At 25.9% G+C, this 19,564-nt stretch overlaps 1 protein-coding gene across 1 annotated transcript in view; it reads right to left on the minus strand.

The window, feature by feature from the left end:
• The window catches only part of LOC113388270 (zinc finger protein 84-like), a 60,926-nt gene that overhangs the window by 32,867 nt on the left and 8,495 nt on the right, over window positions 1-19,564 (minus strand). The window contains exons 3-7 of the mRNA XM_026625666.1: window positions 16,584-16,919; window positions 12,562-12,732; window positions 8,657-8,764; window positions 6,012-6,227; window positions 2,302-2,526 (exon numbers count right to left, since the gene is read on the minus strand). Coding sequence (XP_026481451.1) covers window positions 2,302-2,526; window positions 6,012-6,227; window positions 8,657-8,764; window positions 12,562-12,732; window positions 16,584-16,919 — 1,056 coding nt within the window. The remainder of the gene's footprint in view (window positions 1-2,301; window positions 2,527-6,011; window positions 6,228-8,656; window positions 8,765-12,561; window positions 12,733-16,583; window positions 16,920-19,564) is intronic.

Genomic DNA, 19,564 nt, shown 5'->3' on the forward strand with positions numbered 1-19,564 from the left:
AAAATGAATCAAATGTTTGCAAATTGTTAAATCTAACAGGCTACAACTTCTAATAAATATACATCGCATTATGTTAACATGAAACTAAAATATATGTATTTTCAATCATGTTTTGAAGTCTTCATGTTTATTAAAGTTTTTTTTTCAGAATATTAATATGATAAAAGTAATAACCATCCAATAAAAAACAATATAAGAATCATAATATAAAGTTGATCAATTTTCAAAAAATAAAATTAAACATAACATTTGGTTGACTTTCTGTTGTTATGATGAGCTGACAATAAAATTGAAAAATCATTTTATTTCAAGTAAAAAGTAGGTTTAACCGTTTGAGTGTAGATCGTAAATGACCGTTTTGCTATTACTTCATTTTTAATTTCTTCCGCACTCCATGGAGGCGCCACTTACTGTAGCACGTAAATTTACCACTAGGTTTAATTCCAGATAAACCTGATCAATTTGAATAAATGAAGTCAGATCAAAATATACGCGTATAAAATATATTTTGAACTCAAATACGTTTTCACAAAAATATATAATAAAAGAATATGAAAAGTTTGAAGTACGTGCATATTAATAAGAAAATCAGTTCTTTAAAAAGAGTGTTGAATATAAGCGCACAGTAGACCCTCTATTGAGTGCGGAAAACACTAAAACAGGGTGCACCAAAATCGATGATTCATAATCAAACGATTAAAGTATTATTGTTCACAAACATAAAAAAAATAATTTATTGTCACATTGACTATATTCAACTTCTTACTGAACAAAATACCCACAAATATTAACAGAACAACAAATGAAAAGTATTACAAAAATAAATAAATATTAACAGACAATGAATGAAAAAAACAAAAAAAAATTTGATAAAATTTGGAAGTTATGGGTAAATCGATTCACAGAAGAAAGTGAATATATATTTTAGAAATCGGTATAGATATATACATCTTTGTGTATTATTCTTCTAATATAATGATTAAAATGACTAAAAAAAAACAATCATATAATAGTTCATGCCGAATGTGTGACCATTTATCATAATTAACTTACCGCAGGGCAATGTATAATTTAGAAAAAAATTAAATTAAAAATTTTTGTATAGCTTTATATTTGACATTTTGCATGTCTCCTGAATATTTTGACACAACTTAGAAAAAATAGATGTATTTGTGTGTGTGAGAGAGAGAAAGAGATAGAGCGTGTGTATATGTGTGAGAGAGATAGAATGTGTGTGTGAGAGAAAGAGTGTGTGCGGGAGAGAGAGATAGCCTGTGTGTGAGAGGGAGAGAGTATGTGTGCGAGAGAGAGAGAGAGATAGCCTGTGTGTGAGAGAGAGATAGAGTTGTATGTTTGAATACAATTTTTCGTCCTTGATTTCGAGAGAACGGATGAACCGATTTGAATTATTTAAAGACGATTCAAATCGTATTGACAGGGGGACGTGCTGATTTGTTTCTGGCAAAGATAGAATCAGCCGTTTTGAAGATACGCAACAAAAAGCGCAATAATGGCAAAATCAAACCATTGATTTTTTCAAACTTTCGATTTTTCTTTAAATTAAAAAAAAAAATCAAAATTTTTAAAGATATCAATGAATGTTTCAAAAATCTCAAAACTTTCAAACTGTTTGAAGAAAGGGTATGGGCTTGTTTCCATACAGAATTGGCGCCACCCTGGTATTTAAATAATTTTGATGCCATTTTATAGGTATTTTCGAGAAAATCCGATATACCAAATTTCAAATCCGTAACTCACCATTTGGTCGAAATATCATTGAAAATATGTGAAAGTGGTCCCTTTGCATTACGTTTTGTTTATGTTTCATGTAAAACCTATATAAAGGTCGTTGCTCAAATATAAGCCCTTATGTTACATCTATAAAACCCGAATGATAAAATTTACAGTATTTATATTAATCATCTGAAAATATTTCAAACAATTGATAATAATTATTGATTAAATTTTAATTGATCATTGATTTTTTTATACGTCGACTATTTAATTGCGGCACGGGAAGCACCAGAAATTTGCCTTAAGGCACAATTTCATGCACCACTAGTTTTTATATGATTGTAATTTTTTTTGATCATCTTTTCCATAGTTTAGAAGTAAGTGCAATAGTATAGATTTACACTTTTCCACACATGTCTTATCTGTTCTGATGTGTACGCATATGAAGTACCAAATTATGTTTGTGTTTCGATTTTTTATGGCAAATCGGGCATTCGAATTTCGGTTCGACTCCACATTCGAACCTCAAATGCCGGTTAAGACTATGTGGTCTGGCGTAGGCATTACCGCAACGGCGGCAGGTAAATGCACCTCCCGGAACAACGACCGTCTGCTGGGAGGTCGAAGGTTGGGACAAAAGTCCGGCACCGGAAGAAGGTGAACGGAACGCACCTGATGATTGCCCTTGAGATTGGGCACTTGATAGAAAAACTCGCAAGTCGCATGGCTTTTCTTCATCGTCGTCGGGATTTTCGTCGGATAAATCGTCAACTTCAGTTTTCGGGAAGACATCTGCAAAAGAAATGAAGCGGAGTGGTTAGTATAAGGAATTTGGAAATATGTTGATAATATAAGTTTTATATGACATTATTCGTGGTATGATGCTAAAATATCTTTATAATTAACAGTATTTACCTAAAACATAAATGCTTGATAGTTTTTTTTAACAAATATGTAACATAAAAGCGATGTATGTTAGTTGCACCGCGCAAAAAAAAATTAGGCTAGGTTTGAATATGTAAAAATATTATATATTGTCCTTATATATAATTTCATTAAGTTTCATATTTTTGTTAAACCTCTATTTATATATACATATTAGCAATCCGATTGGTATTAAATTTTGTTTGTGTATCTTGATTTTTTATGTATTTTACTAAAAGAAAATTGAGTGACAGGTGTAATGCAATATCGATTAAAATTATTTATTGATATTATATACAATAGTAACAAATAAAGCAAATGAATATACCTTGAGACGCATCTAACATCATGAAATTTTTATTTAATTATGAAAATTTATTTATATGTTCTTGTATATTCTATGTTGTGTATAAGTACATTATTATTTCTAATATTGTTATTTTGTTATATTTATTATTATCTGTCACTTATTGTTTTTATTCCAATTTATTGTTTTTAGTATTTTTATTATTCAGAAATTTTATTTATTTTATTTATTATTATTATTATTATTTGCTTTTATTTTATATTAAATCATCATACTGCGTATATCATTTCAATGGAAATACTATCCTTTATTCTGTACTCTTTTTTATTTAAATTTATGTTATTGTTCATTATTATTATTAGATGTTGAATTATTTAGCAGTTGTAACAAATATTGTAATTAAATAAAAAAATATATTATGCTATATTGTATTTTACTTATGTTATATGTATAATAATTGTATTTTTATTTGCTATTATTAATTGTATTTTTAAGTGCTACTATTCTGTGGACTATGTGTTTAAAAAATAAAAAATAAACAACAAATATTCTATTAAAATTCTCTCATATGTAAAAAAAATAAAAATTAACCTCATCAAAAAAAATAAACATTTTTTAGTATTTTAGACATTTTGACTATATTTTCTCCCAAGAAACTCGTATTGAGCACGTTATCTGGATCTTTGATATTTATAGATATAAGTATCAATAAAATTGTTTTAAAATAACTTATGAATAACGTAGAATCTAAGGCCACATAAAAATTCACAAGATTTTTATATATCAATTTCGAATTTGAAAAAATCCTGAATGAAATTTTAGTTTATTAATATTATATACGACGATGAATAGATTTCTTAATAGAAATATGTGTATATACATTAAGTTGTATAATATAATTGTATACATACATGCAAGTATTCTTGGTCATATCAGGCTCTCCAAAATCACAAATGCAAAGCGTTTAATACCAAATATCGCCAAAAGCTTAATTATGTTAAATGCTATATTTGAATATCAAGCAGGACAATCACTAACATAACATGCATCACTTATTATTAACAATTTTATAAATATTATTATAACACATTAAATATATATATACGTTTAATATTTTCCAAAGAAAATCAATGTCAAAATATTATAAATTTTAAAATATTTTATAAAACAAAAAATCATATAATAAGATTAGTGAGTAGTGCTGTCTTAGGACAGATCCTAGACAACTCATTAAAATATGATTATATTTATTTATATTTCTAGATTTCTTTATAATATTTTATCTAGAACATTTTCTATATAAGGGTAATAAAATACACATTATCAATAATAGTCGAAGATATCAAAGAATTGTTTGAAATAACAACACAAAATCTTTACTCGACAAAGTTTTAAAACAAACGTGATTATAATAAAAAGAGTGAAACATTTTTTTTATTATTTTATTGACCTTATGAAACAAAATTTAATTTGGAAAACAAATAAAGGCTCTCTAATACTTATTTTTATGGAATGTATATTATTAATTTTGTCATACAATTAACAAAAATATTTTTTACATGGAAATATACCAACTATATAATAGTTTATTTTTATTTACAATTATATAACATTTTAAGCCTCATATAAAATATTTTATGCCAGCCTAAAATATTGTATAATATTATATTTATAATTTTTACAGCAAATAAATATAAATGTAGTCCATAAAGGAACCACATTTATTATACTTAATATATTATAATCAGTTACACGTTTATTCTATCAATTAATAATACTGTAAAATCTATTATATATCAAATATATAATAACAATAAATATAAGCTCTACTTTATTAAATCTTAAGATAAATATATTAAATAATTTATTCCCAATAAAAAATAAATTAAATAATTTTCATCAGATATGAAAATTCTAGATGATGAAAAAACACAACACTTGGAGAAAGTTGTTTTGAAAAATAAACATATACATAGTCAAATTTAAATTTGATAACAAAAAAACTAATAAAAAATATATTAATCTATAACAATATTTGAATCTAGCTTCACATTTCGCGAAAAAATATGTAATTTTAGCGAAAAAACTAGTGGTGTATGGCATCGTGTCTTAAGGCAAATTCTGTAACTTCTCGTAAAAAAAAATTAAATATGTTTTAAACTTTGAAAAATTTAGATTTTTGAGAAATTTTAAATTTTTGAAAAAAAAATACATTTCTGGAAAAAAACTTGTTTTTTTTAGTTTGAATTATTTTGGGAAATTTAAACTTTTTTCTAAGTAATCGCACTGCTTTAGCTGCATAGAGACGCAATATAGAAGCGCGTAGGCGCCGCATCGCCGTCTAACGGACAATCGATGTTACTAAACCCATAGAAATGTAAACAAAATTAATACAGATTATTAAAATCTCCATAAAATATCTGATAATTTGAAGGGCATATGTCAAATGATTATTTTTAAACTCAAAATAGCATTTTTTGAAAAAAAACATACACACACACACACACACACACATATACAACAATTTTTTTCTAAGGTATGTCAAAATGTTCAGAAACCTCTGAAATGTAAAGATATATACAAATTTTCATTTTCGATTGCGATTACTATAACTTGTCCCCACATGAAGTTAATAAAATTGCAAATTCAAACAGTAATGACACTAAAATAATTTTAAAAGATTTATAAAGAATCTAATTAGATTTTATGCTTAATATATCTTTAAAATGTCTTAAGTTAACAGATGTACAAGTGGATAATTAAATATTTTCAGATAAATTTTGTCTAAAATTAATTATTGCAGAACATTCAAATTTTCATGCACATTATGTTCTTAAAAAGTTTAAAAGTTTTAAGTAAACAAATTCGGAATTAAGGTCATCCCCAGAATATCGACGTAATGACAACAGTTTTTTTATTCTGATGATATTTTTTAATATAATTTATTAGCAATATGATTAAGAATGTCTTTAATTTTTCTAGAAGAAAAACTGCTTTATTTATCTCTATTATTAAAATGGAAGATTTGCGGGCCAGAATGAATAACCTTGACCAGGATGTTTACGTTCCATGTGAGTTTTTAGATGATGTTTATGCCTAAAAGTTGCAGTATTACAATATGAACATTTGAACATCCTCTGAATTCCACATTCATATTTCAAATGCCTAAGCAAAGATGTCTTATTAACATATGAATTTCCGCAGCGTTGACAACAAAATTCTCTTCCAGGTGCTACATTTGATCCAATCTCAGCAAAATAATCTGAAAATAGAAATTTATTTAATGAGATAATTAAAGGATTGAATTAAAATAGGAATCTCTATAAAAAGATTCTACTTTTTGATGTGCAAATTCAAATAAAGTATTAATTTTGACGTTGTGAGATTGCTAAGTTTTGAAATCGGTCTAATAATTATTTGTAGATATGCAGCAAATTTTTATACCTTAGGTCTAACTTATAATTTATAAAAATCGAGTAAAGATATTGTGATATTATTACTATACTATTTATTTGTCAAACATCATTTAAATCCATTTTAATGTTCTATCATGTTGATAATTAAGTTAGTTATTACAAACTTATTGTTATAAATATAAGCCTTTTAGTGACGTGCCTTTCAAGTCGCCTTTTAGTGATGTGCATTTATAATGAAATGATAAAAATTTGGTAGGGGCACTTGGACCCAACATTTTTGTTGGAAAAAGCATTTTTATATAAAAGTTCAGTTGATAGAAATACATACAAGTCTATAGACAACACTGATGTTTTATTAGAGTTCAATTATTTGATTTATTGATCCTTTTGAATTTTTGGGCACCCATGAAACAGCCTAAATATATCGATAGTCGACTATCAATAGTTCATATTTCGTTTTTATTTATTAATTCACTTTTTTTTTAATTACATTATATGATTAAATATATATGAGTTTATTACCCAAGGGTATTTTTCTCCAACAATGTTCAGGAATATTATTACACATATTTTGTCTTTAAAAATAAAATCATATACTTCAAGTAATAGGTACTATATTTTGAGAGATCAAAGTATTACATAATCAATTAATTAGTATATGTAACTAATACATTGAAATACTATAATTTAATTCATATATTGTAACTTATTTTTTATATCATATTTTAATTACTATTACTTATAGTTTATAGTTTATTTACAGACATCTTTGGCAAATGAAGTTTTCAATATTTGTACTATTCTTAAAAATAGCATTTTGTTCTTGATGTTGAAATTACAAGTATTCAATCACTGGGATACAAAATTGATTTAAAATAGGTAAATAATTAAGCACATTCACTCACATTTATACACATACACACACCTATATATATATATATATATATATATATATATATATATATATATATATACAGAGAATTATTATTGATAGTAATAACATAATATGTACGTTACATAATTAATATTGTTATCATAATATAGGTAAAAAAATATATTTATTTATTTCATTATAAGATCAGACAAAATGAAAAGCATCAAACTTTAATTATATTTCAAATCTCAAGAAATAGGAAAGATACTGTCACTTTCTTTTTAATTCATAATGTAAGATGCATATTTTAAATATTATAGTTTTACTAAAAATGATAATTTTATTATTTTGATTATAATCTATTTTTTCAAGATTATCCTTGTCCTTCAATTCATCAATGACTTTCATTTTTAGCTACTCAAGGGCTCTATTTGTAGCCACATAAAATAATTATTCTTTTTGTTTAATTCATTATGAAAGATATTTTAAATATTATAGTTATACTAAAATGATAATTATATGATTTTGATTATAATATATTTTTCCAAGATTAACCTTGTTTTCCATCATTGACTTTTTTTTTAGGAAATCAAGTGCTCCTTTTTTAGCCACATAATAAAATTATTCTTTTTATTTAATTCATAATGAACGATATTTTTTATAGTTTTACTAAACATGATAATTTTATTATTCTGATTATAATATATTTTTCCAAGAATAACCTTGTCCTCCATCATTGACTTTCTGTTTTAGGAACTCAAGGGCTCCATTATTAGCTAGATAAAAAAAATATTTTTTTTGTTTAGTTCATGATCAGAGATATTTTAAACATTAAAGTTTTATTAGAAATGATAATTTTATTATTTTGATTATAATATATTTTTTCAAGATTATCCTTATCCTCCATCGTTGACTATCTTTTTTAGGAACTCAAGGGCTCCATTTTTAGCCACATCAAAAAATTATTCTGTTGTTTAATTCATAGTGAAAGATATTTTCATAAATATAGTTTTACTAAAAATGATAATTTTATTATTTTGGCTATAATATATTTTTCCAAGCTTATCCTTGTCCCTCATCATTGACTTTGTTTTTTAGTAACTCCAGGCCTCCATTTTAGCCACATAAAAATTTTTTTTTGTTTAATTCATATTGAAAGATATTTTAAATATTATAGTCATACTAAAAATGATAATTTTATTATTCTGATTCTAATAAATTTTTCCAGAATTATCCTTGTCCAAGGGCTCCATTTTTACTCAAAATTGTGTTGTCTTTTAGTATGCTTGGCAAAATTCCTTTTATATTTGGATTTAAATGGACAAAGCGAGCAAACAAAAAGAGGCTCATCTCTGCATTCATATGTCTGATGCCTTTTCAGAATATATTTGTTGCAATAACTTTTTCCACACATAAAACAGCAATGCCTTTCTCCAGATTGTGAAGAATTTGTTGGTCGGGCTCGGCGAGGTTCAAATGGAAACATACCTTTGAAGTAGCCAGAAGAGCCTGAAAAAAATAAATATAACTTTGATTTATCAAAACAGTCAATAAATCAATTATTTGTAGGTTTTGGCAAAAGTATACTAAAATAAGTTTAACAACGCACACCTAAATCTAACCAGGAGAACTTTAGGTTTACTCTTCTAGGATTTTGGTGAAAGTTTGCATGGTGATAGAGTTAATAGTAAGAGCAACTTCCCTGAAATATTATAGCCTGTGAGAAGTGGTTGCTTCATAAAATAATATTTTAAGGCGTTCGTTCTGACTAACAACTGTATCACCATGCAACTTTGAGCAAGGTTTGATAAAAATTCCAAAAGTGGGGGCATGCATTAATCACGTGAGGTTTTCAGGGAGAAGGTGAGTTTGACTAAAATATGACGTGGGGGAGAGAGGGCTATAGTAAGATATCACGTGTATTTATTTTATCTAATTTTTCTTTTTAAATACAAACTTTTTCGAAAAATAAAACAAAAATTTTACCATTTTTTCTTGTAACTAAAAATACACGTGATGTTTCGTTGAGGAAGGGGGTAATTTTGAATATGATTACCAAGAGGGAGTGATGATCCAAAAATCCATAAAAAATCACGTGATTAATTGATGCCCCTTGAGGAAATCTAAAGTTTTCCTTGTAAATATTATATAATAAAACCCGCAAAAATACTTTTTGAAAAAAAGTGAAACTTATTTTGTGTATCTTAAAATTGCTTTAATCAATCTAATAGATTTGAGTAATAATGTCATTTTTAAACTTTCCAATTCATCTCTAATAAATTAAATGTAAATTTTGAGCTAGATCAAAATAAGATTATTGAGCTGGTTTTCTTTAGATTTAGGTGTACAATACTTTGAATACATCACTAAAAACTAAAAACATATTTTGGTACTTTACTTGCTACTATATTGAAATTTGTTCCATTTGCTTTAATTTTTTGGCACAAACAGAATAAATATAACAATAAAAATATTAAAAAAAAAATTGAATTGTTAAATAAAACACCAAATTTTCTACACAAATAAATTTCCATATTTTTTTTCAATAAAATATATTTAAAATATAAGTGATTTTTATGTGTTCACATAACAATTTTTTGCTAAAATATATTTAACTTCATTAGTTATAAAATTAGTTTCATATTCAAACATATTTATACGCTTTTCAAATACAATTATCAAACAATTTCATTTCAACTTTAAATTTGTTTCTTTAGAAAGTATTGAATGCATCTTGCTATAATATTTATTGTTGCATAATTGGAATGTTAATAACACAGAATATTTCATAATTTATCTTAACACAACTTAATTTAAACCATCTTAATTAACTTGTTTGTACAGACCTATAAATAAATTAATGCCCCTTTCACAATATGATATTACTCTAACATATTATTTTATTCCAACAAATATGTGTGAATATTAATTGCGAGTATTTATGTAATAAGAGAGGCACTATAAAACTTTTGTGATATAGTAGATAATTCATTCAACAAGATCTATTTTGGTTTAAATAACACTTTTATAACAAACTTATATATTAATAATTATAGTGGCATTCGTGTAACTTTTACAGTAACAAGTATACATCATAAATATGTTTATGTTCTACTTATTCGAGATCACTTAAACATATTATTTGAAGATAAATTAGTTCAGGCATAATACCTATTAAAAAACTGGGTAATCAAAAATTACAAATCTATTAAATCCATAGGTCAGAATAAAAAACGATCTACATCGTCTACATCGAGACCGACAGTTATTCAAGTTTTTTTCTCTGATGTAGATTGAAATTTATAGATTTAATAAACTTGTAATTTCCAATTCAGCTTTAAAAATTGGTAACTAATTTATCTATATATATATAATATAATATAAATATGTAATAGAAATCTTAGTGTTTCTTTGTTTTCATGAGTTGTTTCAAATTGGAATGTAACATGTCGATTTTTATAGTATTTATGATTTTTTTATATTTTTCGGTTTAAATCATTTCTGCTCGTGATATTGCATTAGATATTTAATTTATCATTCAACATATATTATAACACAAGCCAACTTTGAAATGAAAAATCACAAAATATTTCCTTTTTTGTCTCCACCAACGAATTTAATCTGTAATTTAATATTATTTCGTGCTAAATTACTAAAAAGATAATATTTATTATATGCTGAATTAAAGTTTAATTGTTTCTTAAAATGTTATATATATTAAAATCACTGGAATAATAGCCCTGAGTTTTTTGTATTAAAAAATGCAATAATAATTATTGAGCCTGAGCAGCTTTATTTCTCTTTTACTCTAAACAATTGATAATTTTAGTTTTATTTAAAAAAATTAAATAATACAATTCATTAGTATCAAATTAACAATAACAATTAAATTGTGATAATACAAATATTGTATTATTCTAAATAGTTTTTGTAGATTCGAAACTGCTTTTAAATTGAACCAAAAAATCTCAAAATGCTCTTTCATTTAATATTATCACACAAATAATAATTTCATCATGCAATTTAATTAATAATTAATAACAAAGTATCTGTATTAACTGAAACTGTACAAATAACTATAAACTGTTATAATTTTGAATAATTAAATTCAGTTAAGAGTCTTTGTTACAGGCGATTAAGAAAAGGAAAATTTTCTGTGGATTATACAAATTATATTGTGAAATAAATTATTTAAAATAAATAATTAGATTGCGAATGAATTAAAAATTCAAATAATGATATAAAAATAGTTTTTGTTAGAAATCTAATGAAATGCATATGTAAAAAGCTGGCTCATAAATAATGTTAAAAAATATCAGTTTGTAAAAATATGCAATTTGATATATTCATAGTAAGGTATATACTTTTAACAATATATTAGGAGGCGTCCATTAATCAAGTGATCGATCTTTTAGGAATTTTTAGACCCTCCCCCACCTCACCCCCACTAGACATCACATGTATTTTTCTCCCATAATATTTAAAATTACCCCCCTTCCCCCTCCAAACATCACAAACAATTTTTTTAAATTTACGAAATAATCGTCGATTTTTTTTTTGAAAATTCAGGTATAAAAATAACTACACGTGATATCTTACTAGATCCCCCCCTCCCCCACGTAATTTTTCGTGATTTTTGTTAAACCCCCCCCTCCCTCTGAAAGCCTCACGTTATCAATGGACGACCCTAATAAACACACAAAAAAAAATTGTGAAAAGTTGTTCTAAAATATCAAAAGTTTAATCATCTGACATTTGGACTAAATTTGTGCGTTGTTAATAATAACAAAATTTGAAAATATTAGAGGCATGTGAAAAATGTTTAATTCAGTGCTTTTAAAAGTTTTTTTTTACACAGGCAAGGCGGTGATCTCTGTATGCTGAAATTTAAATTAAATGAAAATCGATAAAATTTGAACTTACGTATAACACTTTTTGTAAACCTCTAATTTTTACTAAACCCTGGCCAGTAAATCTTGTTAATAGTAACCTCTCCAATAAAATCGTCTGGAGTAAACACTACTTTTACATTAAAAATAAGTTGTTACAGATTTCGGTGCTCTCGATGAATTTCTTCTTGAAAATCATTTTAAACGTTCTCTTAAAGACTAAACAATCATATCATAAGAATGCAGTGTTGTGCAAACGTACATTTAATAAATAAATCTATCATTTTGAAACCTATTACCACTAAAACATATCTTCTTGACACTCGTCTTTTATAGAATCATTTTTAATGCCTATCTCCGAATGTTTCCTTTTCATGTGTTTATCCAAATTTCGTTTATATTTCGAAATAAACAAACATTGGTCACATTTAAACTGAGGTTGGATCCCGACACATTCGTATTTTTCATGTCGATCTCTGTTATATTTTTGTTTGTAAGCATGTCCACACCTGGAACAACCGTACATCACCTGGTTCTCCGATTGTTGGCCGATGCCCATTTCTGATATCCAAAACAGGGTAACATCATCTGTGGAAAAAAAATAGATAATGTAGTCTAAGTATTGAAAAAATATAGAGAAATGTGGATAAATAAAAGTTGATAAGATACACATGCTTAGGAAATGATAATATTCATACATTGTCTAGAAGGTAATGGAAGAAGAGAAATTTAGTTGAGAAGGATTTACAGAATTGAGAAATAGCAGAAATCTACATAATATATGAGAGGATCTATAATGTTAAATCACTAATAAACTTATCAAATTTTTAAGAAGCTTATTGATTTATGTACTTTTTAAATTGTTGATTGTTACAGTCACATCCACCATAGAAGACTTTATGTAATCCTAAATAGAAAATATTTTTTGAAGTAAAACTTCTTTAGGCGCGTCTAGGGTGTAAATCTGTACAAATGCAACGGAAGTCCGTTACACCTGAACTGTTCGTCGAGCGTCACTGTAATCGATGAGATCATTTCTATACGGGTCGATTGTGATTAGTCGTCGTGTATGTGAATAGAGATCTGCTTTGTATGCGTACCGATATCAACAAGGAAATCGGCATAGTACAAATCGTAGTACAAATCTTGATTTAATGACAAATGCCTGAATCAGAAGAATATTTTACCCTGTTCCTTGAAAATAATAAAACAAATTAAACATTTGTACTTACGTTTAAGTTTATTGATTAAAAATTATTACTATATTATACGTAGTTTCTATAAATCTTTGAAGTTATTAAAATGGAAAATATTTTTTAGGCAAGACAGATATTACAGCTATTCAAAGAATGAGAACCAACTCATTAAATGACCTGAACGAATACTTTATATCATAGTGTGCGCAAACAGAATAATTACGATTTCTAAATTATCCATCATGATGGAATAATTTTCCTAAAAAAAAATGAAGTTTATGAAAATAACAAGTTTGGATTTAAGTAAATATAAAATTTTCTGGAGTTGTGAGAAAAACATAAATGTTTTGATAAACTATATGCAACTATATAGCTTGTAAACAAAAAAAAGTTTTGAAAATACTAACAAAATACTAAAAAAATTTAAAATATTTATAAGTAAAATATTATATAATTTCTATAAAATAATAAGTTTTGAAAATAGTAACATATACACAACAGAGGCTAATTCTGCGGTTACAAAGACGATAGCATAGCGTTGTTATGGCAACGCTATCTTATCCTTCTTTCTTGGTACCAAAAACTGTGAAAATGCTATCTATTTGCTTGGTCAGAAGTATTTTACATATGAACAAACCTATAAAGAATGTTATTATATATGCATATTTGTGATGTGCGATCTTACAGCAAATAGATTGCATTTTTACAGTCTTTAGTACCAAGAAAGAAGGATAAGATAAGAACAACATTATGTTATTGTCTATGGTACCACAGATATGTACTATACTAATTTTTTTATATATACTATATTATATATAATATAATATACATTAGAATTTTAAGAATTTATTATTTTGTAGAAATTATTATATATTTAATTATTCATCAATATTATTTTCCTATACATTCTCGACAGTGCAAGTAAAGATATCTTAATAATTCAGGTTTGATTTTAAATAAAACATTCATAGCAAAAGTAAAATAATTTAAAAAAAATATATTGAGTAACTACACATTTTACATACTGCTTTTAATTTAATACTAACCATTATCCATTAAAATTATTTATATTTGTTTAGATCAATAATTGGAAGTTCTATAAAGATTTACATGCATCAGAAAAGAATCTCTTCAAATAAAATAATAAGACAAGAATTTAAATTTCATATAAAAATATTAGCTCATAAATATATGAAATATATAATTGAGCACTTTTTTTAATATCTATGATTATTTTGAAAAACGAGCATAAAAAACTTTAAATATATTAATAATACACAATTTAATTATATTCGTTTTTTTTATTTTTACAATAAAAATATGGCGGTATACATATATAAAACGATTATATTTATTAATTACATGTTTATACAAAAATATATTATTTATAATAAAATAAATTTAAATTAAACTTGATTCAGTACGAGTATTAATACTAGTAAAATATGCATCTAGAAAACGACCAAGATATTAATACATAAGTACATAAATATAATTCATGCATAATGCATGATTACTTGTATTATTATAATAAACACATTATTCAGTCAATTTACATAATAAAATGTAAAAATATATGTAAAATATGAATTATATACTAGAAATGCAAATAAAATATTTGCATAGATAGAATAAAAGTCTTACTTATAGAACCATATAAATTGATAAAATTTTTGAGAGTTCTTCAAAGTATTAATAAATCATATGAGAAATTTATGAAGTATACCCAGAGCGGGTCAATTTATATGAGTCAAAAAAGTCGCTTAGGCATATATAGTTTTCGGATACTAGGGATCAAAATAAGATACTTTGCTGAAGAAACCATATATCTAAAATGAATTATGATGTCCCGTGCATTGGTCCAAAAATAAGGGTTAAAATTTGAAAATTTTATTTCGACGCATTTAGAGTGCTGAGAAGGCTGATCCACCCATGCCCATAGTTCACCCCCCCCCCGTACCCCCTCTGAGAGACTTTTCAAAATTTGACCCTCATCTTTGGGTCAATGCACGGGACACCAGATTTCATTTTAGAGGTGTGGTTTATTTGGCAAAGTATGTTATTTTAAATCCAAAAATCAAATGTGTCTAAGTGACCATTAAATCGATCTGCCCTAATACCAATATATGAAGTACGTATTGAATGTTAAATTGTTTTTACATTTTGTCAATTCTATATAAAAAATCTTCAAAACTTGAAAGCTAATATGCTTCAATCACTATATAAAATAGCATTCGTTTATAAATGCACTGAAAAGGTACGGTTGAACAACTTGGTTCCACGCAATTGGCATCGTTCATCAAGGTCCAAGTTCATGGAACATCCACAAATCACTATTAAAGATCAAAGTCTTATTTTATCATTCCAATCCAATAATATCATCTTCTCTCACCATTTTCAACAAGATCATCTGAAATCTTTGTCTTGAGGAAGCTGATTCTTGTTATTGATATCTTTCAAATCGATCGATGGATGTGCCAAGTAAACTGTCATAAAATGTGATTTAACATTTCTTTTATAATTTGTCCAAAAACTACACAAATCACACTGGAACTGAGGTGCTTTGTTCCCACATTCAAACTGTATATGTTGTTTTAAATTCATTTTTTTGTGAAAGAAGTCCTATTTTACCTTTCCTGCTCTCTGATATTATCATCTCTCACCGTCTCCAACAAGATCATCTAAAATCTTTATCTTGAGGAATTTGATTCTTATCGTTGATAGCTTTCAAATCAATCGATGGTTGTGCCAAATGAACTGTCCTAAAATGTGACAACATTTTTTTTATATTTTGTCCGAAACCTACATAAATCGCATTGGAACTAAGGTGCTTTGTTCCCACATTCGAACTGTATATGTTGTTTTTTATAAAAAAAATCCTAATTTATCTTTCCAATCAAATAATATCATTTTTTCACCATCTCCAACAAGATCATCTGAAATCTTTATCTTGAGAAAGTTGATTATTACTATTGATTGATTTCAAATCGATTGATGGTTGTGCCAAATGAACTGTCATAAAATGAGATTTAACATTTCTTCTATATTTTGTCCGAAAACTGCACAAATCACATTGGTACTGAGGTGCTATGTTTCCAAATTCGAACTGTATATATTGTTTTAAATTCCTTTTTTTTTGTAAAAGAAGTCCAATTTTATCTTTCTTATCCAATAATATCATCTTCCCTCACCATCTCCAACAAACTCATCTGAAATCTTTATCTTGAGGAAGTTGATTCTTACTATTGATAGCTTTCAAATCGATCGATGGTTGTGCCAAGTGAACTGTCATAAAATGCGATTTAACATTTCTTTTATATTTTGTCCGAAAACTACACAAATCGCATTGGAACTGAGGTGCTTTATTCCCACATTCGAATTGTATATGTTGTTTCAAATTCCATTTTCTGGTAAAAGAAGATGGACATCTTTCACAATAAAATAAAGGAGATTGCTGCTGTTGATTTTGAAGTGGGTTGTGTCTTATTAGAGTTGATTGGAGAAATTTCTCGGGTAATGACCCGAAGGATGTAGTTTCGGACAATCCTAGCGTTGGCAACTTCTGCATTTCTGGATGAACTAAAAAATATTAAAAACAAAGTATATTAACCTCATGTAAAATTATATACAAATGATTCTTTTAAAAAGCTAATATATCTAATTCGGTAATATTATCTAATATATTTGTGTTATTATTAGCCAAATTTTGAAACTTTTGCCAGCCTATATCACACTTTTTCAGATTTCTTTGATGTGAAATTAGTAAAAGCAACAATTACAATAAATTCTCATGGTGAACTTAATATTTATATAAGAAAGGAATTTAATGTATTTATTTGTTGGAATAACTTGTTTGCTTTAGAAATATAAACTTGAATAATTAGAATATTATATTATATATATAAAGTAATTCAGACAAAAATATGATCATGATATTTTCAATGGCTGCCCTGATTCTCATGAAGAAATTATATGCATATTTATATGAGTATGTATCCAATTGAAGAAATTATTACACTTTTTTATCTTGAATTAATAGATATTGAGGCTACTATTTTACAATTTTTTATTTAAATAATCACTACATAAATACAATTAATTTATCACTAAAATGCACATTTATTTACAATTGATTTAACATTTAGTTTATATGATATTAACTAATTATGTATATATTAATCCTATAATTTTGTATTCGTAAAACTATAGAATTTTAATCTTCATAAGATGATTTTAATAACCTTCCGAAATTCACAGTTTATTTTAGAATGAATTAAATAAAATAAATTATGCAATAATCCTATTTAAAAATATAATAAACATAAATGATTTTTAGTTTTGTTTCATTAATGAATAATGAAGTAATTATTATTGTAGCTGTTACTTGTAAAATAAAAAAGTTTTTGTATTTGATATATATTCCATATTGAAATATACTATTAGATTATTTAACAAAGCGTCTAAATAAAATAGTTTTTTTTAAATTTTGAGAATAAAATGTATCTCATCATTCAGCTAAAATGATCTAAGAATAAATTAATAAATATTGAGCTAGAAAAAAAATTTTCATTCAATAAAACCAAGAATTAATCAAAAACAATTGTACTATAGGAAATACTCATGTTTTTTACCATAGAACAATTTTTATGAATAAATATAATATATATCAGTAAGTATCAGCATACTTAATATTTTAAAAAAGTCGAAAACTTTTGTAAAATGTAATATTATTTTATCATTTTCATAAGACATTAAAATTAATAAAAATTATAACAAGCGTAAAAAATATTCTTTGGCTTATATTTTACATATTATTTAACTATAAATATTTTATTTTTTAACTATTAAAAATAATGTATGGATCAATCAAGATAATATAATATTGTACTTTGTAGGAATGAAGAAGATGATTTCTTACGATATAAGTAATTTCTAAAAATGATTCGTTGTGATAAAAATTATTTAAGTACTAAGATGCATAAAAATGTTTTGTATTTTAATTTTTCAATTTAATAAAGTTTAATTTTTATTGGTAATAGAAACAACTACTTAAAAAATTATTACTGGTAAAATTGATTTAAGTTTGATGGCTTTGGTTCCATGTCAAATGGACTACCAGAGTCAGAATATACTTTCTGCTAAAATAGAAATATAGATTATTCAAAAATCATACGAATATTAACACTTTAACTTTTATGTTTCGAAGCCAAATGATTTTTCAAATGACATTTTCGATTTGCTCTATAAGTGCATAAATGACAAGCAAACAGTTTTGATTGTGAGCATTCATATCGAATATGTCTGAAAAGTGTGTTTCGGTTTTGTAGACTTTTCCACATTGATTGCAGAGATGTATGCTTAACTTTTCTTCATTACAATGACACTTTTTGGGTGGATTAAGTTTGAGTCCTGAAATAAAATGAAAATCGATTAGAAGTGAAGAAAAAATATTTTGAGAGCAGAACACTTTACAGTTATATTATAGTTTAAATATTGGTCTGAAAGTGCATTTGTACACATCAATATTTATGTATAAAAAGGCACACACTCATATATAAATTATCAAAAAAGTATTAAATAAAATTACTATACACAATAAACCTCTTTGTGCTCATAAGCGTTTACAAGAAAATTGAACAAATATTTTGTACCTGATAAGTTTTTCTTGTTTACCTTTTTTTGTTTTATTTTGAATAGCAAATTATGCACTCAGTACATTTAGATACTTTTACAGTAATTCTTGTTTATCTGATATAACAAAATATTTTTGATCGATTTTTTTAAACAGCAATCAAAACTAGTATTCTTAAAGCTGTTGTATTGCTGTATGTACTATTATTCTAATATAATTCATTAACCAAGCGATATTATAAAAAGATTCATAAAAGTTATACAATTTATTTTGGACAAAACTATTTCCTACAAGATTCTACTTCCAATATAAAAATTTTATAATGGTAAAGAACGTTTCTGTGGTGATCTCTTGGGATCGCAAATTGTTTCGGATTCGATATCCACCTTCCAGATTGGCATCAAGTTTTGGGGCATTGTTTATCTTGTTATGAAGTATCTAAACACAAGCGTCAATGCCACTAACATAAAATTATCTTAGTTTCTTAGATAACTCGAACATGCAGCTCGTCGACCCGGAGGTTTGGCGCCGGGTCGACACGCCAGATGTTCTTGTTCCTAAGAAACGCAGGTACTAATAAGAAAGCAACTCA

The sequence above is a fragment of the Ctenocephalides felis genome, unplaced genomic scaffold (genome assembly GCF_003426905.1).
Source record: "Ctenocephalides felis isolate EL2017-DRISC unplaced genomic scaffold, ASM342690v1 CF-g0.4_SCAFFOLD_03572, whole genome shotgun sequence".
In the NCBI taxonomy this organism is placed as follows: Eukaryota; Metazoa; Arthropoda; class Insecta; order Siphonaptera; family Pulicidae; genus Ctenocephalides; species Ctenocephalides felis.